The sequence below is a fragment of the Bidens hawaiensis genome, unplaced genomic scaffold (assembly GCF_021521415.1).
Source record: "Bidens hawaiensis isolate Kalapana, Puna unplaced genomic scaffold, B.hawaiensis_p1.1 tig00044297_1, whole genome shotgun sequence".
In the NCBI taxonomy this organism is placed as follows: domain Eukaryota; kingdom Viridiplantae; phylum Streptophyta; class Magnoliopsida; order Asterales; family Asteraceae; genus Bidens; species Bidens hawaiensis.
The window spans coordinates 53,604-77,747 of NW_027497878.1; the positions used below are offsets into that span (position 1 = coordinate 53,604).

Consider the following 24,144-nt stretch of genomic DNA (forward strand, 5'->3'; position numbering starts at 1 on the left):
TTGACAAATCCCGTGTAATCGAAAGCTAGTGAAGATATATGATGTTATAAAATATATAGAAAAGTTCAGACTTTTGTTTTTATATTCTCAGCAGTCAGAGACATACCTGCTACATAAAAGAATTTTACTTGTTCGATAAGATGTATTTAATTCAATTGAATATAAACTATACTAGTTAACTGTTAAGTTTAGATGAGTAGAGACGTACAGCTTTGGTGTTAAGTTATTTATAATAAAAAGTGGCTAGTTTGAAGGCTTGAATTATATATATGTGCTTTACTTGAATTAAACGCGTAGTCATAAATCAGTAAAGATTTACCCAATAGAAACAGAATAAGGCAGTCGTCATCCAAACAAAATTAATCGCCGACAATTTCTGCTTAGTTTACCATAAAACTCATTTCTTCTTCTTCTTCTACTTCCATCACAACAAAATGAAGATGAAGTTATGGCTGAGAAAGCCAGTTCTAGCCTTACTCTTCCTCACTGTTCTGGCCCCCATTGTTCTCTACACTGACAAACTCACTACCTTCTGTAATAATAATAACTTCCAGATCTTACTTACTTTTATTAATTATTAAAGTCGACCTAATTCAATTCTTGTTGCAGCTTCTTATGAATTCATCCAGGAGCCTTCCACACTTGTAACTAACTTTCATTACTTCTTTATTTTATTATTAATTCTTTTGTTTAATTAATTAGGGTTCTTTTGTTGCAGTCGGTTAATCGAGATGTTAGACCCCTAAATTTGCTTCCTCAGGTCACTGCTAGATCTAGATTCATTCATTCTATATCAATATTATTTTATTTATTGTTTTAATTTGGATTTTTAGGAGTCATCTGTAACCCTTAAAGAACCATTAGGTGATGTTCATATGGAAGATTTGACTAGTTTTGTTCAATTTTCTGATAATGAAAGCTCCAGTATAACCAGACAGCTTAATGAAGGTTAATATTCTTAATTTATTAACCCTAATTCTCTTTATTATGGGTGATTTATATGCCAATTTTCACCAGAATCAAAGGGACTTGAAGACAACCCTATTAAGCAAGTTACTCAAGATGATACCAGAGTGGATTCACTTGAAAACAATGAGAATGTCAAGTTGAAGGTGGATGAGCTGCCCACTAAATCTGTAAGTTGTGCTGTCATATTCATGACTCTTGTGACCTGTCAATCATTGCATTAGCTGTATTTCTTTAATCAAAATTTATTGACTTGGATCTGTTTGACACTGTTATGATCATGCTCACATGTTCCTTATCGAATTATTATAATTATGTTTACCAAGCAACTAATTGTGGTTGATTTGAAAGTGCCTTTATGTCAGCATCTTAATACCAAGATTTGGTTTCCATTAATGTCAATTATAATATAATTTATAATAATTAAAGTTTTCCTTCACATGAGGAGTTAATTCGTGTTAATGTCTAATATTTTTTTTTAGGAAATTAAACCTGAGGCTCAGAAAGCTGTTAAAAAGGAACCCGTGAAAACGAAGAGTGATAAACCGATTGAACATGTTTTAGTAGATAATCGTGTTCGGTATCTCAAGGATCAGTTAATTAGAGCAAGAGTTTACCTTTCTCTTTCGGCAACACGAACAAACACTCAATTTAATAGGGAACTTCGGTTACGCATGAAGGAAGTCCAAAGAGCACTCGGTGATGCAACCAAGGATGCAGATTTACCAAAAAAGTAACCCTTAATTTATTTTTTCTGCCATAAATAAACCGTTACATTTTAGTATTTACTAATCGGTTATGCTGCTGTAAACTCAGTTCCTATGACAAGCTGAAGGCGATGGATCAAACGTTGGCAAAAGGAAAGCAATTACAGGATGATTGCACAGCAGTTGTAAAGAAACTGCGTGCGATTATTCACTCAACAGAAGAACAAGCACGTGTGCATCAAAAACAAGCCTTGTTTTTAACTCACTTAACTGCCAAAACTATCCCCAAGGGCCTACATTGTCTTCCTTTACGCCTTACAACTGAATATTATTCGTTAAATTCTTCATCGCAACACTTCCCAAATCAAGAAAATCTTGATGACCCGAACCTGTTTCATTATGCGTTGTTTTCTGATAACGTGTTAGCTACAGCTGTGGTTGTCAATTCAACTGTTACTAACTCCAAGGTGAGTGATTATGTTTTTTTTATAAACTTATGATTGCATTTTATGCGTTGTGATTGTTAACATGTAAACGTGACAGCATCCTTCAAAACACGTGTTCCACATTGTGACCGACAAGCTGAATTATGCTGCAATGAGGATGTGGTTTCTTGCAAACCCGCCCGGGAAGGCTACAATACAAGTTCAGAACATTGATGAATTCACATGGCTGAATGCAAGTTACAGTCCGGTTCTTAAACAGTTAGCTTCTCAGAACATGATTGATTATTATTTCAAAACTCATAAGGGGGCCGAATCTGATTCAAATCTGAAGTTCCGCAACCCAAAGTATCTGTCAATGATGAATCATCTTCGGTTTTATCTTCCAGAAGTATTTCCAAAGCTGAGAAAAGTGGTGTTCTTGGATGATGATATAGTGGTTCAGAAGGATATAAGTGGTCTTTGGTCTATTGATCTGAAAGGTAAGGTGAACGGTGCGGTTGAGACGTGTGGGGAAAACTTCCATCGGTTTGACCGTTACCTCAATTTTTCAAATCCCTTGATTGCTAAAAACTTTGACCCGCGCGCTTGTGGGTGGGCGTATGGAATGAATGTATTTGATTTGGAAGAATGGAAGAGACAAAACATTACAGATGTTTATCACTCGTGGCAAAATTTGGTAAGTACTGCATTAATGATTAATCAGTTTCTAAAATACTTAAATCTTGACGGGTTTCGTGATCATTTGTTATGTTTCTGGATGCAGAATCACGATAGGCTACTTTGGAAGCTGGGGACGTTGCCACCGGGTTTGATAACATTCTGGAATCGTGTATACCCGTTAAATAAGTCATGGCATGTGCTTGGGCTCGGGTACAACCCAAGTGTGGGCCAGAGGGACATTGAAAGAGCAGCAGTGGTCCACTACAACGGAAATTTGAAGCCGTGGCTGGAGATAGGGATACCTAAGTTTAGAGGGTACTGGAACAAGTATGTGGATTATGATCAGGCGTATATGCGAGATTGCAATATGAGTCCTTGAGTAGACAGAGAAGAAGTAACTCTGGTTAATAAGTCGGTATATATTCTTTGATTGTTCATAGTGTTGATGGTTAGTCTCCTCTTAAAAGATAATCTAGATTCTAGCCACACATTATGTTGATTTTGTTGTAAAGGAGCAGTAGATTCATGGTATGCAAGTTGGTGTTTGATGTGTGCATTTTGTATATACTATCAATGGCTGAAATCTTTCAAATAAAAAAAAAAAAAAAACAAAAACTGAAGGCCATGAGAGCTTAATCCTTTGTACAATCGGGTTCAAACCCGGATCTTAAAAAATAGCATGTAAAAAACAAGTACCATGAACGAAAATAAGCGGCTTAACGAGTAAATGACATGACGTCTCAGATTATCCTACCACTTGGTATCAAGGTGTCTTTGATAACCGTCACGATACCGCTCTTAATGAAGTAACCGTCAGTCTCCCGCGCTGTTTCTTCAACATTATCAATGTTTACAATCTGAAAGTTCAACAATATAGCATATCAGTTCTGCATAAGTTTATTAACTATGTTAGCTGATTATTTACCTTCACATTATCTCCGATTCGAGCATTTTTGTCGATAATCGCTTTCTTGATGTGCGTATTCTTTCCAATACCGATAGCTACCCCGCCCTTTGCCGCCAATAGTCTTCTGTCTGCGTCAGTCTGCTCCATATAAACACAACTCATCATTCATTTCCATCAAAAAAGTAAAGTTAAAAATCAATATATATTTGGTTAGCAACCTCATAGTAGTCAGCTCCCATGAGCAAAGTGTCTTCAATAATCACACCCTCGGATATGCATGACCGAAGACCAATCACCGAGTGATGAATCTTACAGTTCTGCAGGGCAAATAATAGTTCGACCCGCTCAGAACAGATCTACACTCTGAACCCTAAATCATAAACCTTAAAGCATTCTAGTAAGACAGAAGATATATTAAGTACCTTGATTACACAACCCTCACCAATGACACTGTTTGTGACATCAGCATTCAACATCTTTGAAGGTGGTAAGTATCGCGGTTGTGTATATATTGGAGCAGACCGATCATAGAAACTGCAAAGCGAGGAATGACACGTCTATAATTTGTTATGCTGCAAAGTTTAACAAGTAGTTGGTAAGTGGCATGACAAAAAAAGGTGAGAAGTTGACCTGAAATCTGGAAGTGGCTTCTTGGTGATCCCTAAATTTGCATGATAGAAAGCCTCAATGGTACCAATGTCTTCCCAGTAACCATCATACAGGTAAGCTTGCACCTAAAACAAACGAAACAACAGTGAATTTTGTATTAGATTTGTGTCGTGTCAAAAATCCACACCCCAAATTTATAACAAACCTTAAAGAAAAGGAAAAATACATGATCTCAACTTACCCGCAAGCCGATAGATGTTGCACCTGGAATTACTTCACTTCCAAAATCATTCGCCTTTGGAAACTTCTCTCTGAGCAAGTCCAACATTACATTCTTACTAAAAACATATATGCCCATACTCGCAATAAACGGCAGTTCTTTCGCTCGCTTATCATCCAACCCGAGAATGGTAGTATCAACCTAAAGCAGATATTTTAAATCATTAACCCAAAAAATATATGAGAACCCATTGCAGAAAACTCAGAGGCCCACCAATAACTGTATGACTATTCTAATAAAATTTGACTATCGTCATACCTTCATTGCTTGTAATTTGTCTCCCTTGGGCTTTTCTGAAAACTCGATGATCCTACCTTCCTCGTCAATTTTCATCAAACCGAACGCAGTGGCCCGTTTCTCATCCATGGGTAACGCAGCCACAGTTATATCAGCATCACTTTCCCTATGTGCTTGAATAAACTTCTCATAATCCATACGATACAAATGATCACCAGCAAGAACTAAAAATTCCAACACATTTTGTTCTTCAAGCAACCATAGATACTGCCTTACAGCATCAGCTGTACCCTAATGATTATCCGCAAAAACACGCATAGATCAAGCAAACATACTAAGTCTAAAACTCACTCACTCGGTTAAGCCATTGTTAATAATAATTACCTGGAACCAGTCGGGATTCTCGGGACTTTGTTGGGCTGCAAGAACTTCAACAAAACCTTCATTCTTGTAACCACCCATGTTGCTTGCGTATGCACGCGATAAATGACGGTTAAGTGATGCGGAATTGAATTGTGTGAGAACATATATCTTGTTTACATTGCTGTTTAAACAGTTGCTGACAGGTATGTCTATCAATCTGTAATTAGCTCCCAAAGGAACAGCAGGCTTAGCTCTTTTCTTTGTTAGAGGATATAATCTGGTCCCTGCTCCACCACCAAGAATGATTCCAAGAACACTCTACACATTCAAATCATATCATATATGTAACATCAGAAACTTCAGATCAACCAATATTGTTCGCTTTGCCTATAAAAAGCTCATGAATTTGTTTTTGGTTGATCGAGTGGAGACTTCCCAGGAGGTCATTTATCCTGGTACTATACATCTCACTTGAGCGCACTTAACTGAAGAGTTCTCCTCTCATCCACAACCAATGTGTATAAAACGTGTTAATGATATTTGAGGTCCGGTATTCATTATAAACCATGTAGGGGCGTGCATTGGTCAATTTATGTCAGTTTTGGGCTCAAGACAAACCAAAAAACTGAAAACAAGTTTCGGTTTGGGATTGTTTTGGTTTTTTTTTTCCGTTTACCATTATGTCTTAAAATTTATTGGCCAGAAAAATTTGACCCAAAATAATGAACTTGGACCTACATGTTTGGTTAATTAATAATTAATTAATTATTATACATCTAAGCTAAAAATATTTGGGTTACACTTACAGTATATTAAATTCTTATAAATAATCTAACGCTCAAAATTAAAAATATTAATCCAAAAATTCGGTTTGTCGATTAAGCATACATTATATGCAAAAGCGAAACCAGACCAAAATTTCGGTTTTACAAAAACATTAAACCAAACTGTTGGTTTTTATTTGGGTTGGGTTATTTTGATTACGGGTCGATCTTCTTTCGGGTTTAATGCACACCCCTAAAACCCATAGTGGAATTTGGCAAAGGTGTTACAAAATTGAAACAACCACCAGTTTGAGAAATGAGATCCATATATACCTTGCTGGCATCAGGATCAAGACATGTCTGAGAATAACTAGAATCAGAAACAGCTTTGGGACAGACAACACTTGGAGTCTGTCTTCTTCTTCTTATTCTTGTTGTTGTTGTTGTTGGTTCACCGTCAGCAATGATGACATGGGATGTTTTCCGGTGAACAATGGAGGCGTTGGTGTTCTTTAAAAGCATATTCCGGCGGAAGATCTGAGAAGCAGTGGAAGATGAGGACAGATTGCCACTCATTACTCCGGCTGACTGAATCATCATGGGGGTGGCCATGATCGAATAATATTGTTGATATTGGAATTAGAGTATGATAAATAATAATATGGGGAGGAGATGAAGAAGGAGATGGAAATCTTATGATGTGTGGATGTGAAGTGTGTGTTTGTAATTTGTAAATTGTAATATGAACAAAACAAACAATAACATCCTCATGCACACAACCAGCCAAACTAATGTTACTCAACTCTTACTATTGGCTACTTGCAAGTTGGTCCCTGAGTTTGTAGTTAAATAACATATGTTGACTGATGACATGTTAAATGCCATCTATGCATTTGGGTTAGGGTTGCATGGGCTTACTTGGTTTTAAGCATGTGAGGCCCATTGGCCTCATTTAGTTCACTCCACGGTTCCACACTTCCACATAGAGGTGCACAAAAAACCCGTACCCGGAACCGGATCCGAAAAAATACCCGGAACAGGTTTTTTTTATACCCGGGTATTCTATACCTGAAACCGGAACCGACCTACCCGTAGGGTATGGATAGGGTATGCATTTTGATGTCAATACCCGTACCTGGAACCGTACCCGATTTATACCTGTAAATACCCGGACCCGGTCATACCCTATACCCGATACCCGATACCAATCTTCTAATACCCGAAATAATACATGAGTTTTTATAGTATATCTTTATGTTTACTTCACAACTTTTATGTTTAAGTTTTTGTAAAATGCATATTACTAAGTAAAGAATTTGTAATTAAGTAGATTTATGGTTTTTGTAATATAGTTTAATTATTTTTATAAGTTACAAAGCAAATTTAAATTTTAAACAATATAAAAAATGTATAAAAAATTTACAAATTCAAAACCGGGTATTAATACCCGGTCGTACCCGGTTCCAATACCCGAACCCGATCATACCCTACCTAGCTACATAGGGTTGAGCTTTTCTCCACAATACCCTACCCGAACCCTACCCGATTTTTCTCAATACCCGATTTTTCAATACCCGATCATACCCGAAACCGGTCCATACCCGAACCCGGGTATTAGAAAAAACCCGATTTATGCACCTCTGTGTACACAACCGTTTTTTTTCAAACCAAATCGGTTTGGTTTTGCATATTCCAAACCGGTTTGGATCAACCGGTACGTTTATAAAACTGGTTTAAGCATAGAAGTAGCCAAACTAACGCAGACCGATTCGGGGCGGATTTAAACCGGTTTGATTGAAAAATACCCAAACCGCTATACGAACTGAACCGATGGTTTGGGAACCGGTTTGAGAAACAAACTCGTTCAGTTCGTTTTCGGTTAACCGCTTCCAAACCATTTTTTTGTACACCTCTAGTTCCACACACACAACACAAGGGAATGGCACTAGACATGTAAAGAAAACTGGGTTGGGACAAATGAACCGGTTTCCAACCCAACTTAGACTCATCTCAAGTCAATTGAGCCCAAATCGGTTTGGTTTACGACCTAGCCTGTCGGTCCGCAGCTAGTTCCTAATCTCGTTCCATCTAATCGGTTTGGAGCTGATTCCATTTGAATACATGCCAGAAACCCTTTATTTTTTTTCTCCAAACTAGGTTTAACAGGATCCAAACCGGTTTGATCGGGCTGATATTCCTTCCTCCAAACGGTTTTAAACCCAATCTGGTTTCTTCCAAACCAGTTTTAACCATGTATAGACTACCCAAACCAGTTTTTTGCCCGAATTGGTTTAGGATATAACCGTTTTATACATGTCTATGTGGCACTAACATCTTCCCTTGACTCTTATACCAGACATGTCCTCAACCCCATAGTTCCTTATCTTACTAGTTGGTAGTTACGGTGTAGTTACCAATGCTTTCAAAATTGAGCCGAACATCACACCAAACGCCTTGTCATTTAAATTTTCAGGATGGATTTAAAACAGATGATGTCATAATTAATTTAAATTTATAGAAAGAAACTTAATTTAGAGAGGGAAGAAAAAAATAAACTATATGGTACAAAAATGTATTGAGTAGCCTTACCCTTTTGTAACTAAATAACAAATACTTACTAGTAATATATTAATAGCAAATAGAAGTATTTTACAGCTATTTATATAAACTCAATAATAAAAATAAAATTAATAAAACATGATAGCGTAGTTATATATTTATAAACTAGCTTTTAGCCACGTGTTACATGGGTTACTTGAAGGTTTTTTTATTATTAAAATGATATGTTAATGTTGTTATATTTTAAATACCAAAATTTTGTTAATAATATTATGTTTTTAATGGGCTTATAAAGACTTACTTCACCAAACATGAAATTGATTATTTAACTTGTCACAAGTATGCTTGAGATCTTTTTATTGTATTTTTGGTCGACCCACAAATAAGGTGTAAATTGGGCTTAAGGTTGGATTTGTCAACTGTGCTCGACCGAAGAATGAGTTTGCTCGACTAAGCGCATCTTGGTAAAAGTAAATACCTTGTTCGAAGTGTTTGGTTTGCTCGAGCAAAATAGCATATCTTGAAGCTAACCTTACTCGAATAAGATACATTGCTTAAAGAAATACTTTGCTCGAAGTGTCTACTTTGCTCGAGTTCCATACTTAGAAAATTTATGAGGAGGTTCATGGTTTAAGTTATATATATATTTTTAAGTTTGTTAAAAAGTGTGTTTATGTTTGTGGGCTTTTATATTTTTGGGCTTAGAACAATTTAAGATTGTTTTTTCTTTTATGTTATTGGGCTTTTATATAAAACTCTTGTTTGAATATTAATATTTTGACTTTGTGAATATGAGGTAAGTTATGTTTACTTAATAACTGACTTAAATCCATTCTATGTTTATATCACTTGAGTTATGTATTTTCGTAAAATTTTTATATAGCCTTTTGTTTATGTGAAAACGAACTTTACTTTTTAAAACAGATTGTTATGAAATGAGTTGCGGTATATATATTTGATTATTTTAAATAAGAATTTTTTTAAAAAAATTATCTTTTAAGTTTATAGTTTAAGTTATGTATTTACTAATTTTATTAAGATTTGTTTTTATGTTATCTTAGAAGTTTTTGGGTTTGTATTTTATTTTAATTATTGTTCTGGTTTGATATTTAATGTTTTAGTCTTGCAATGTTTGAAAATAGCGGGCATAATCATAATCATCATACCTATCTATGTTCTTCCAAGCAATTAAAGATTCTACGTATTCAGCTTTGTTCTTCATTACTTACTACTACTACCGATTAACATTAACCCTAATTCTAAAAACGCAATCAGATTATCAATGGCGAACATAGTTGCCTGGAGTTTTGATCAGTTAGTAAACAAATATGTTTTTGTTTTGAGTGGTCAGTCTACAATCGATAAAGCTAGTGTCAATGAGGTGTGTTCTTTAAGCTTACGTTTCCTGGAACAAATGCATTCTATAGGTAATAGGAAGATTTTTCCATATGTTGAAGAGAATGATCTTCTGGATCAGATCGTTGTTAGGCTTAATGATGTTGTTGAAGATGTTGAATCAATAGTTTATGTGAGGGAGTGGTCGTATTCTCCCAATGATAACAGGGTTGTGGTTAGGTTTGAAGATGGTAGTTCCGAGGTTATGAGTCGGGAGATATTATTAGAGTATTTGGCTATGTTGAGAAAGATGGACCGTTTGAGGTATGCTAATGTTAAGAAATTCAGGGCTCATTTTGATTTAGAAGATGAGTTGAGTAAGAAGGTTGGTTGGATGGTAGGCTGCCTGAACAGTGAGTCTGATTTTGATCATATTTCTAATAATTTGTTGTCTGATGATGAAGATTAAAGTATTATGTTAAAGTAATTTTCTACATTATACCAAGTTTTATAATATTGAAACAGTTTGGTTTTTGAATTTTGTAATATAGTTGGTGTTGATAGGAATAGTTATTTGAATTGAATCATTTTGTTCAAGTTTGATAAATATTTAATTCAAGTTATATTTAGTAATTTGTTATCTTCATCATACATTTGGTTAAAACCATTTAATTTGAATTATGTTTTTACCATATTTAGTGTATTTTTTTTGTTTTGTTTACAGGTTGTGAAATGGGTAGCTTTTGCTAGATGCTGACTATATTTATGAGCTGAAGATGTTATTTTTTGGGGTCGTCTTCGGGTTAATTCATGTAATAGACAATTCTAACATTTTTCTATGTGAATATTTTAATATTAAGCTTATGAAGTTATAGTTTAAGTTGTTTATGTTATTTATTCATATTGTTTTTGAGTGTATTGTAAACCACATATAGGTTAGTGACACTGGGGAGTTAGATGTTATATATTATGAACTTTGTGATAACTCTCACCCTAGGATTTTAGTTAAAACTGATAGCTTTGTTGACAATTAACTCATGTATGACTATTTGATTTTATGAAATGTAATGTTCTAAAATTAAGAGTTAATTGTGTGTTATTGTGCATACTTATTTGGTAATTGTTATTAGGATAATGCACATTTGATGAACGATCACGTGAGTAAATGATGCACCGTGGCCTTGAAAGAATAAGAAACTAATATGTGTGTCGGAAAGCACCTGAATGTGTGAATGCGTGAGTAAATGTCTTAGAAAGAGTAAATATGATATGACGAGTTATTCGTGATAACAAGAATGACAAATTGAGTTACTAGTTAATGTGACTCTAGTACCTAATGACACAAGAGCACTTAATAGTAAATGACTAGTTATAATTGTGAACATAATAATAGAACAAACAAGACTGTTACAGCAAACGTCTTGGGTCATTTTGTTATAGTTAACTTAATGAATCCGAGAAAGGATAATAACAACCTAGGTTGTCATAATCTATTTGAGATTTTCCACTAGAGTGTAATTTAGTGTATCATATGAGAAATCAGCTTAGAAAGGAGCCTTGTCGTTGAGCTAATCAGGTAAGTACTTCGGATTCATTATTACAAGTTATTAGAATGCTTAAGGGAAAAAGGACGTGAAACAATAAATACATTACGTATAACTTGCCTGAAACCACTCTCTAAAATCGGCTCCTCTACACCTCCAAAACCGATCCATAAAAACGAGTGCAAGAAAACCTACAATTAGTAAGGTCAAAAGCATACTTTATGATGAAGTCTTTCAAGGATGTTATGACCCAAAGGGAACTCGATTATGGGAAAAGCATAGACAAGACTAGATACCAAAATGTAAAGGTTATAGTTTCAATATACTAAAGCAATGCACATCCTTTCCCCTCTTGAAAATCTCTTACCTCTCACCATTGTGGGTGTAATAGGAAGCATGAAAACTAGGTTTATGATGTAGAGATATGTATGCATGATCAATGTAGAGATTATAGATGAGAATAGGGCTGTCATGACACCCTAAAACGACATTCAAGGGCTACAACAATTCCCTTATTGGTTAGCCTCCAAACCATCACCATCATGGTAGGAAAAAGAGAGTATAATGGCAGCACCTGCTTTGTGTGCAGCAAACTAAGCTTAACTGAGGCCTTTTACAATCCTTTTAAACCTCCCAAGACCTGCAAATTTCCCCTTAAGTCCATGATAAGTCGCCATCCATATTTTAGGGATTTAAACAAACACAAAACCACACACACATTCACGGTTTTGTGAGGGCAGAAAAGCACAAATGTGCAGCTGTGTTTTGAGCCCTTGGATCAGATTATAGATCAACCAATAGGGTGTAATCACATGGATCAATACCCTCTTAAAATACCAGCCCTTAGAGCATTCCCAACCGATTCTCCAAACCTCACTTCATTTCTAAAATTAATAAAAAAAATCATTCAAATAACCACTCCAATCCATTCTCTATCTCCAAACCCCGTCTTTAAAGTTTAGTGAAAAGCTACAGTATACCTCCAAATTTAGGGAAGCCCACATCACTCCATTTCCAACTCCCGCCTCCCCCCCCCCTTAATCCCTACCTTAATCAAATTGTTAGAACAGAGGAAAAAAAACCATTCCCTTTCACCACCTTCGATTTAGGTCATCTTCTCATATTTTCTTGGGTAATTCATCTTTAAATCCATTTATCTGTTGTAATTTATTCATAGATCTGATTTTTATGTTTTCAATTCGAATTTCCTTTGGTAAATTTTGATGCAGCCCCTATAATACAACTTATAGGGTTTTGTGATAAAATTGGTCACAATCGATTATGTTGCTTAGATTGTGAAATACTCAGTTCGTGCTGTAAAAGAAAATTGATATGTTATTTTTATCAAATGATTACACTACTGTTGTTAAGAGTTTGTTGGTACACATACTTCAGAAACTCTAATCAAGAATTTCTTATTATAGTGGATGTTGAGTGTTTCTATTATATTGGCGTGTTAAATTAGGAGATTTTGAACTAGTTTATATTGTATTATATTTCTAGAAATTTAGGAGATTGCATAGGATTCTAAAAACAAATATATAAACTAATGGGTTTAGTCATTACTCTTATGATCAGTTATAACATTTATATTTACTTAATGTGTGCGTATATATATATATATATATATATATATATATAAGTTTTAGCATTTATACTTATTGTCATGTTAAACATGTGTGATCATGTTTCTGACTTTTGTATTATTATTCAGTTTACTTAGTCAAGATATGGATTCACAAGGTCAGGATATGGATTTACAAGAACAGGGGTGGATTCACAAGACCCGGATATGTACTTCACCAACCTTCTTAGTGGAAACTCTCTCGTGAACCTTAGTGACTCTCTACCCTAACCCTCTAGCAATTCAACCAACGTTGAGAGGTCAATGAGGGGTACAAACTTCAGCTCTAAATAAGACGAGTTACTTGTCTCTGCATGGCTAAATTGCAGCCTTGATGACATAAAAGGAACAGATCAAAAGAGCTCTCACTTCTAAGCACAAATATTTAAATACTTTCATGAACATAAAGAAACCACAACCGGTCAGTTAAGTCTTTAACACAACGATGGTCGTGCATTCAAAATGCCACAAATAGCTTTTGTTCGTACCTAGATCAAGTTGAAGGGGTAAATCAAAGTGGTATAACTCAACATGATAAGGTAAAATTTCCACACTCTTGTTTTGAGAGTACGTTATTTTTTATTTTGTTTTCTCTAACACGCATTTTATTTGTTTAATGCAAGTTTGATAAGGCAAAGATCATGTACCAATCAATAGAAATGTGCAACTTTCAGTTTGAGCATTGTTGGCACATATTGAAGGACGAACCAAAGTGGAATTCGCGTCTCACGAAATCTGTCCCAAAGCAAAGGAAGACGATGGTCCCGACCCTGACCCCATCCCCGAGCACAACTCCGTCTCCAACATGTGATGTGATCGACAATGGAGTTGTCGAATTGGACCGACCAACGGGTAGGAAAGCCGCAAAACGAAAACGAATGGCCGAAACTATGCAAACTGAGGAAATAATCCAAATCAAAAAGATGAGGTATACTCTTTTAGAGGAGTCACGGTTCAAGAGAAAGAGTTTTATCGACTTAAGGCCGAGAAGATGGAGTATGACAGAAAAGTTGAAGATGAAAGGTTGAGGTTGCAGTCGGAGAAGATGGAGTATGACAAAAAAGTTGAAGATGAAAGGTTGAGATTGCAATCCAAGAAGATGGATTATGACAAAAAAGTTGAAGATGAAAGGTTGCGATTGCAAGTCGAGAAGATGGAGTTTGCAAAGAAAGAGTAAGAACACCAGATTATGATGATGGACATGAGTAGCATGTCAAAAATCCAGCGGCTATATTTTGAGGAACTTCAAAGGGAAATTATAATGAGGCGCAATCATACTTGAGATAATCAGCTAAGCTTTGAAAATCGAAGACCAGTGCGTATATTTTGGTTCTACATGGAAATATTTATGCCTATTTTTTGTGTTAGGGTCGGTCTTAAACTTTATTTTGATGGTTGATATTCTGTTTAGAATTATGTGCTTAAGTGTATACTTGCAGCAACATTAAATGATCATGATTTTCTGTTTAAAATTATGTGCATTATGAACTGGATTCAACACCCGATGTTCCAAATATTTTTCTTTGGGGAACTGGAAGAGCAATGGAACTTGGACGCGAATGGCATTACATATGAAAATGATAGCTTTACTGTTGATTTGATGAGTAATGTTAGTTGGGATCATATTAGGGTTGTCTCTTTTTGGGATTCTGATACGGGTTCCGATTTCGGGCATGTTTCGTTACCAAATAATTCGGGATCGGATAATTCGAGTGCGCAACCGACAATGTCTGAAAACTGTAAGGTGTTATTGGATACGTATTGGTTAAGATGGGCGTTGAATGAAGAGGATAATGTGATTGATATTGGGTTAGAGGGTGCGATCGGGATTCAGAACTATATGGCGTTCGGGTGGACGGAACCAGACCGGGAGCATGATCATATGCTTAAGGCTAATGTGGCGGTGGCGGGTTTTACGGAAGAGGGTGTGCCATTTGCGGATGATTATTATATTACGAAGTATAGTGAGTGTATCAAGAGTTGGTAATCGCCGACAAAAAAGAACCGATTGTTGTCACTTCGGGCCCTGCCTCGCGTTATCCGAACCCGTAAAAGGTTTTGTATTTAAACAAGAAAGAATCACCTGTTTTGCGAGTTGAACGAGGCATGCCTATAACGTTCTCGATACAAGAGGGCCATGACGTGGCATTTTACATCGATTCGTGAAGAGTTGATGTGGTCCCCGGACCGAAACACACCCGATCATGTTTATTATCAGTCACTTTTTACCAATGGATGTTTGCTGTTGTCTTGATATTTTGCATCGTTATTTTATCAATTGCCAATTTGCAGTTTGCATTACTATATCATAATATAAAAATCATACTAGATCATAATATAAAAATCCATTTTCTGCATTCTCAATATTATTGTATCTTTCAAGTTAATTTGTTTGCTTTTGTTACTAGCCACAAAGCTGCAATGGGGTTCTCAAAGGGTTATTTTGGTATTTAGTCAGACCGAAACAACAAAATATTTTTCCTCCCTTTCAAGTCCCATATCAACTACCATGCACCAAAAACCAATCTCAGAAGGTATTTAAAAAAAGAATTGAAACAATAATATTCAATAGTTGATACTATTTGAAGTGAGTTTTAGGAGTTGGGTTAACCCGGTCTCAATAAGCGATTCCGATTAACCCAAACATAATAATTAGATAGTTAAACTTCTACAAAAATATATTAGAAATCAATTTTAAATGAAAATGATAATAAGACAAAATAGGTAGTAGTTAAGAAGAATAAGAAAAAAAAAAATAAAAAAAATAATATAGAGATAGGAATGGAGAATGGGTTGGAAGAGGTTTTTAGAAAATGATGGATAAATTTAAGAAATTATGTTTTTTAGTTAAATTTTAAAGATGGAGAATCCATTGGGAATGCTCTTAGTCACTCCAAAACCTCACCACTATAACACCATTTTGACACTTAAAACCTAAGAAAGAAGGGCTGCACTTCCAGTAGTGAAATTTCTAAGAAACAAGCAGTAGAGGAGGCTACAAAGTGTGTAATAGTTGATCTCATCCATCCCTCATTAGTTCCTTGTGTTGAGGTAAGTTTAACTCAGCTCCTAGTATAAGGAAATTTTCTTAGAAAGTGTTACATGGAATGCATGTTGTAATCGAATCGAGGGATGGTTCGGATTAGGTTATGGGTTAAGGATGACAAGGAGCCACTTAAGTGTTATATACTAATGATCTTATAATGTAAGCATAAATAATTAGTTGATTATGGCCATGTCTAGAAAAGATTAACCAAAACCCTAATTCTAGAGAGAGAAAGATGGAATCTTGTGTATTACTATAACTTAAAATCTTTCACACATATACTAAATGATGTTAATAGAACCAGGTCATGACAATGTTTACACTAAAATGTGGGAAAATCTAAGTCTTGCATAAATGAACTAAACCTATGAGTAAATAAACCTCATATTCAATTGTTAGAAACTATTATACATGCTGAATTTTATGCCCTAAAGAAGCCTAACAATTGCGGGAATATTTTTGTAAGAAAAGATCATCTTTTGCTCAAAAGAAGAGACTAACAAGTATACCTAAAACCATTTTCTAAAAGATTTAAGGAATATAATAACATATGGTCTTTGGAAGAAAGAATATGTAATGGTTAAGTAAGAGTTAGGGGCTGTCCAAATCTGAACCCGAATCTTACTAGCTTAAAGTGTTTTAAAGAATAAAGTGTGTAACTTGAAATGAACTCTACACCATAATAATAAAGTTAGGGCAACTTATAAGGGAAAACCTAACACCATATGAAGTCACAAGTGTTTAAATTGAGAGGAATGTGTTGTCATATAGAATGAAGTATGTTACATAAAACTAGTATGGTCTGTATTGTGAGAAGTATATATGACACTTGAGTGGTGTTACAAAAGAATAGAAAATCTTAATGGGGAACTATTATAATATAGGGATTGTGTTTGAAGTACCTTAAAGATGGTTGAAGAGTTGTTCAAGAACCCACCCGAGAAGGTGAGTTCTTGTGGCCCTTTTTATGTTTTATATGTTTTGGGGAGAAATATGCTTAAATATATTGATTTGAATTACTTGAATATTGAAATGCTCGATGTTGATGTTTATGCTTGAGACGATTGAATGATTGCATAAGTTTGATTTATCGCTTAAGTCCCCTATCTGTTGTTTCGTAACCTTTAACTCTTTGTTGATATGGGCCGGTGTCAAGTGGGATAGTACTATCGGGGACGTCCACCCCATTCACGGTTGGTAGGGCCAACTATGTAAATATGAATGCTATTTGTCATTTTGTGTGTATGTACTAACGTTCCGCGATAAAACGTTAGAGCTAACGGGCCTGGAAAGGCGTTAGTGGGGCAGAGACGAATCGGCTAGGTTACGGGCTTATGCTAGAATGAGATGAACTAATGCATATAACATAATATCATGATGAGCTATTTTTATGAAAGAAATAAATATTGTTTACCGTGTCAAAATCCACGGACTCACCAACTATTTTTAGTTGACGTTTTGTAGGTTCCCTGGACGGATCACACGAGATATCCCGATATACACAGGTGCGGAATCCCTGTGTAGATCGTTACGGACATAGAACACAAACACACAAACACACGAATACGATATGAACAAACTCACGTTATATTAATAACTCAACACGTGATTCTTACAGACTCTCGACCTCACGTCACTTGACTCACTGGTTTACACGAACTCGAACCACTACAAAACCATAATCCGTAACCTATATAAATACACGACAACTTCGCCTCAGGCGAAGTTGTCCATAACTTCGCTTGTTCAACAAGTTCGCCTAGGCGAACTTGTCAACAACTTCGCTTGGTTAACAAGTTCGCCTAAGCGAACTTGTCAACAACTTCGCTTTAAACAAACAAATACATAAACAATATTACAGACTCGATTACAGACATTAGACATATGAACTACTGACATTTATGCACCAACAGACTCCCCCTTGGCAGTAGCTTCATATCTTGATCTTTCAGCTCTTGTCTCGTAATCCTGTAACTTCAAGCGTGCACTCCTTCTCTAACACACACCGACACAACTCGTTGATACTTTCTTGCTTCGTCCTTCCAAGCTGGAATATAAAAGATTTTCTTCTCGTTAAGCACCTTCAGATCAGCTTGCGATAAGTTAACAAGATGCATCGGATCGTAAACTCTAAGAATCTCTTGTTCATCCTCATCTTCCATCACTGCCTCTGCTGTCTCACAATCAACGAACCACCACTTTAGGTCTTTGAGCACATCCTTGGGCATAAGCTTCATCGGTACTTCTTTAAGGCACCGGATTGGTTTATACTTCATAACCATCCAAGGCTTTCCATCAGCTATCAAACCTCTATCCTTGTCTTCAACAAGTTTCCCTTTCTGTGGTTTCAACAGCTCAAACTTCTTTTCCTTTTTGCTCTCTTTCCATACGATTTTCCCTATGACTCTAGCCATATTATCGTCACTTCGATTGATCAACCCAATCTGGCTAAGTCTTTAACCTCACATTCAGGCAGTGTGTTTAACGATCTCAACATCCTTCTAAGGTACTGAACTCCATCATATCGTTTAATCACGAAGAGCCGCAACTGCTCATCATAAATCCAGCATATAATCCCTTTCTTTGCTTCAGCATAGCCCTTAATGTTGTAACTCTTTTTGAACATGGTAGGGACTGCCGGTTTCTTTGTTTTGACGAACCATTGAGCGTATCCTTCCTTCCACCTCGGCTGCTCTTCCCATTCAGTATCTTCAACTGCCGTCTGATCACCCATATCGGCTTTCTCAACCTCTGGAATGTCATGTTCGACATTTTCCTCTACTATCTCTCCTTCCTCAATCTCACTCTCAATCTCAATCTGCTCACCGATCTTCTCAATCACATCACTCGGCAGCACATCTTCATCAAACAACACATCGTCGCTGAACATATCATCGTCAAGTTCCCTCAACGCATCAATCACGTCATCATCAACCAACACTACATCATCACCACCAGAACCACCAGCCGCATCGGCAGACTCCCCCTCAGCTGTGGAAGTACCAAGAGCTTGAGAAGTTCTTGGCAGCTCACCACCTGCATCTTTCGATGCATTGGGATCATCGTCTCGGTCATTTCTTCTTTTCGTCCTTAGCTCGTCGCCCTTACAGCTCATCTCCCCCTGAGATGCCAAGAACTCCTTCAAGGCATCTATAATTTTCCCATGCTCAACCAGGAGGGATGACTGTAGTTGATTTGCTTCTACTAGGCGTTGTATAGTCTTCGATTGCTCTGCCACGATCCGCTCTAGTGAAGCTATTCTCTCTGAGTCTGACATAGGCGTAGGCGAGACATCAGAAGCAGGCGTAACCGCATGTGGTACCATACCTGATAACCCTGCAGTAGTGATGACCGTTGACTCTACAAATCGTGCAGCTACCACCGACTGAGTAAGCGTTGGAGGTGGTAGAGACACAATCTCCGGAGTCGACGTCTGGATGGTAGTGGTAGATGGAATGCCAGCAGATGATGTAGCCACCACGGGAACATCCGCATCGCTTGTACTTGTAACCTGTACAGAAGAAGGAACGATAGACATACCAGACAGTGCGGCCGGAGCAAAACGTACCATCCTTGAAGTCTCTCCAGCTCCCATACCTGCACCTGTCCTTTCCCGTCTTGATCGTCTTATCAGCTTATGTATATCTTCTTCCTCTTCTGATTCGTCATCATCCTCCGTTCTCTTTCTCTTCCCAACCGTTCTCTCTCGAGACACCATCAACCGTCTCCCCTCATTCATGATCTCATCCAAATCTGAGTCAGCAATCGACGTTGCTGCTCTAGTAACACTCACACCCGAACCTTGTGCAGCAGAGACCTGCACCTCTTCATGTGTAACAACTTGATCCATATCAAAATAACCTTGACCTCCAAAGACAACATCAAGATCTATATCCTCTGCAGCCGACACAACAGGCACAGCAGGTGCAGCTTGAGTTGCTCTTGCCTGTCGCGGTTGAGGATCTCTGAACTCGTCCCCACCAGCAGGAACATACTCTGGGTTGATTAAAAACCCAAACAGTGGAGTATGCCTTGGACGACGTTCAGGGTTGCTCCTCGCACTCGAAGTGCGGCATTGAGCAAAGATACGTTTGTTCACAGATTCCACGTATCTTATTGGTCGTCTCTGAGGTAGATTCGGAGCCACATGGTTCAATATCATCTGGATGAAACGTGGATACATAATGAACCGCTCCCGAGCCATCGCCCTTCTCTGTCTGTCAATCTCGTAAAAGACCATCTGACTAAAACTATAGCGTTTATTGTAAGTCAGTGCAGTCATTGCGGACTGCATGGTCGCACCCATACCGTCAGTGCCCGCCTTCCTTCCTGACATGCAAACTATCATGACGTGCATAAGGAAGCGCCACTGATCAAGTAGAAAACCCTTCCTTCTCTGTGAATCGCCTAATGGACCAGAATAGCCCATTCGGAGAAACGCTCCGTCACGAAACGGAGCCACAAACTCAGTTGGGTCGTCCCTCGTCTCTTCTCCAAACCGTAATGCCACCCGAATCTGTTCAGAATTGAACTGAACCTGTTGATTGTTCACAGTCGCTCGCATGACCGGGGGCTCAACACGACAGTCGTATTCTACCGTCTGCCAAAAGTCTTCGATATTTGGTAAGGATATCGGCAGAGTGTTTGTGATGGCATGAAAAATCCTCGAGCGTATGAGGAAAGTAATAATCTCGCGGTAATCCTCAACGCCGCTCGCTTCCGGGTCAAGGGTGATGTACATATTGTGACCCGGGAAAAATTGACGTTGGTTATCACCATCGTCTCCTCCTGCACCTCCAGCACCAGCTACTGCTGCCATATCTGCAACAAACGAACCAAGTTAGATAAACGGTAATGAATAACACAAGTTCGCTGGTTACCATGAGCGAAGTTGTGATAAACTCTGTATAGGCGAAGTTAAAGGTGAGGCGAAGTTGGGAACAACTTCGCTTCAGCTTTAAGTTCGTCTAATGAATATTAATTAAAAATGATCCTGGCGAAGTTAATGGTAACTTCGCCTCATCACAACATCGCCTCACGCGAAGTTAATGACAACTTCGCCTCAGGCGAAGATAAGCCTCAGGCGAAGTTACGGATAACTTCGCCTAAACCTTAAGTTCGCCTGAATCTGAATCGGCGACAGTAAGGTTAATGCAAACATCGAAAATCTGATGATTTGGCTAGTTTAGACGATTAAGGACCCTTAAACCAAGCTTTTTAAGGACATGTTGACGATCAGTATGGTTATTAACACGTAACAGCAAGTTTTGAAAGACCGATTTGAAGGTCCGACGGTTCGAGGTTCATAATCGGGTCGAAACGACCACTTATTATCATTGAAGAACAATGAATATACGATGTAATGGCATCACGAACCTTGAAACGTAACGGAAACTGGGAAATAAGAACAAGTAAACTGAATAAAGATAAGTTCGCCGGATAATCAAGTAAGTTCGCCGGATAAGTTAGCTGTTTTTTGAAAAGTGATGAACAGTTTGACGATTGAACATCCTTATATAGGGTCTGGGTTATACAGGCGAAGTTACGGATAACTTCGCCTAGGCGAAGTTATTCACAACTTCGCCTGTTTAACAACATCGCCTATATTTACCAAATCAAACCTTATAATTTGAACATTTTTCAATTAACTCTTTAAAACTTCCCTTTAAGAAATAAATGACATGGTCAATTCTAAGTAACCAGTTAAAAAATCATAAAACTATCTAAGTACAAAAACTTTAAAGTTTAAAGTATAAGGGATCAAATTTCAGTCTAGTTAGGGACTACCACGTTTTAGAAAAGATCCGAACAAGAATCATACTAATTTCGTGACTGTCACATAGATCCGTGTTTAGCTGTATTATGACATATAGAGACAGGTTGTAAGCAGGTATAACTTAAAGTGGTTTTCATCGTTTCTGTGATACGAGTTAGTTTCGATTAAGTCTCAAAATTTAAGTGGGCAACAACTCAGAGATTTTGATGCCTCCTATCTATCCTCAAAGCGTATTTGGCTTTCCCCAAGTCACCCCGAATTGACCTCGACCCATAGTGTCTGATTAAGTTGTAAGTATTCTTGATCTGCTTCCCGTTCTTCTCTCTTACTCAATGATTGTGAAGTCTTGATTTTGTCATCACTAATATGTTTCAATAACTCCAAATATAATTTTTTTTTTTTTGAATAAACATAGACTTCAAAGTAGAAATTAGCTGCAAGTCCCGAATCTGGATCACTGCAGTATCTTGAAACACTATCTTCACGGGAATCAGAACACACATGGGCTCGTGTATGACTGGGTAATCGCTTTTCTGCCTATCATTCGGAAAGATATATATGAAGACATGCAAAACTCTTAAGGAGTTTCCACGTAAAATCAAGTAAATTTAGTTTGTATCACGTCTACTTTTACGCACCATAAAAAGTTACCATGACATACAATGACTGTCCTAAAGCCTTTTAAGCCTAATAACTTCACTAGTTAAGCACACAGAATTAGTATGTCTATCATTTTCCAAGGTTGGATCAATTTTCTGTTAAACCTAGCAAACGTACTTCTTACGAAGTAGTAGACTTGAAAAATAATTTCATTTCCCTTTTTCTTTCAAAATTTGAACATTAATCGCCCCGACCAAAACAAAGTCTTCAGGTAAACGGCTATCCCAAAGATCCAATGGATCAGCTGGACCGACCACATACTAGTATGTGTCCTTCTAACTAAGTATGATTGACTAATTTTAAGCGAAATAATGAAAAACTCATCATAAACCGCCCCGGTTACTATCAGTAATCTGGTTAATGGCTATCCTCAAAATCTACAAGTAGAAAATGAGGACCAAAACATATCCGAAGACAAGTCCTTCAAACTGATGTAACCGACATATTTTTAAGCGATTAGTGACGTTGTTTTTTGTTTTTTTTTTTAAATATCACAAGAAAAGCATGGTTACTCGGGATTGATCATCCCATTCATTTCAATAAGGTTTTGAAATCTGGATTTGTCAAACGCTTTAGTATATAAATCAGCGAAATTATCAAGCGTATCCACCTTTTCAAGCACAATCAATTTCTTCTCAGCACAATCCCGTATAAAATGATGACGTATGTCAATATGTTTAGTTTTACTATGTTTCACGGGATTGTTAGTTACTGAGATAGCAGCTGTGTTATCAATGCAAATAGGAGTAAGTAAGAAATTCAGACCATAGTCGCGCAACTGTTGTTGAATCCAAAGAACCTGAGAGCAGCAGTTGGATGCTGCCATGTATTCTGCCTCACAGGTTGAAATTGCGACTGAAGTCTGCTTCTTGCACTGCCACGACACCAATCTGCCACCAAGAAACTGACATCCTCCAGTTGTTGACTTCCGACTCTGATTGCACCCTCCATAATCAGAATCTGTGTAAGCGACTAGCTCCAAGTCTCCTCCTCTCGGGTACCACAACCCCAGCTTCGGCTTGCCCTTGAGATACCGCAGTATCCTCTTTGCACCTTTCAAATGAGATTCTTTTGGATTTGCCTGAAAACGTGCACAAAGACAAACAGCAAACATTATATCAGGCCTAGATGCAGTTAAGTACATTAAAGAACCTATTATTGCCCGATATTGAGTTGGGTCCACATCTGCATCACCGTCTACTTCAGCACCCAATTTGTGATTGACGCAGATTGGAGTATCATATGGAGAACTGTCCTCCATCTTGAAGCGCTTGAGCACATCATGAACATACTTTGTCTGATGAATGAACATCCCGTCCTTCCTCTGATCAACCTGCAATCCTAGAAAGAAAGTTAGTTCACCCATAGCACTCATTTCAAACCTTTTCTTCATGACGGCTTCAAATTCCTGACACATGGAGACTTTTGACGCAGCAAATATAATGTCATCCACGTAGACTTGTACCAGCAGGAAGTCGCTTCCATCTCTTTTGAAGAACAACGTGCTATCAATTTTCCCTCTTTCAAAACCATTCTCGAGCAAGTAATCCGATAAAGTTGAATACCAGGCACGAGGTGCCTGATGTAATCCATACAACGCCTTGCTCAACCTGTACACGTGATCTGGAAAGTCTGGGTCAGGAAAACCCGGAGGTTGCTCA

The 24,144-nt window shown here is 37.4% G+C and overlaps 2 protein-coding genes across 2 annotated transcripts; one reads left to right on the top strand and one right to left on the bottom strand.

Annotated features, from left to right (window-relative positions):
- The first annotated feature begins 425 nt into the window (after nt 1-425).
- On the top strand, nt 426-3,335 carry LOC143594907 (putative galacturonosyltransferase 4). The gene is made up of 9 exons (XM_077074095.1): nt 426-534; nt 610-644; nt 719-760; nt 834-948; nt 1,018-1,136; nt 1,449-1,699; nt 1,783-2,140; nt 2,217-2,795; nt 2,883-3,335. The coding sequence occupies exons 1-9, from the start codon at nt 435-437 to the stop codon at nt 3,156-3,158; spliced, it is 1,875 nt and encodes a 624-aa protein (XP_076930210.1). The 5' UTR covers nt 426-434; the 3' UTR covers nt 3,159-3,335.
- A 50-nt stretch (nt 3,336-3,385) lies between these two features.
- On the bottom strand, nt 3,386-6,551 carry LOC143594908 (glucose-1-phosphate adenylyltransferase small subunit, chloroplastic/amyloplastic-like). Its single transcript, XM_077074096.1, has 9 exons — nt 6,273-6,551; nt 5,197-5,493; nt 4,834-5,103; nt 4,537-4,716; nt 4,317-4,420; nt 4,109-4,220; nt 3,905-4,003; nt 3,705-3,824; nt 3,386-3,636 (listed from the first exon to the last, which is right to left on the bottom strand). Exons 1-9 carry the CDS (start codon nt 6,549-6,551, stop codon nt 3,520-3,522), a joined length of 1,578 nt encoding a protein of 525 aa, XP_076930211.1. The 3' UTR covers nt 3,386-3,519.
- Nucleotides 6,552-24,144: the final 17,593 nt, after the last annotated feature.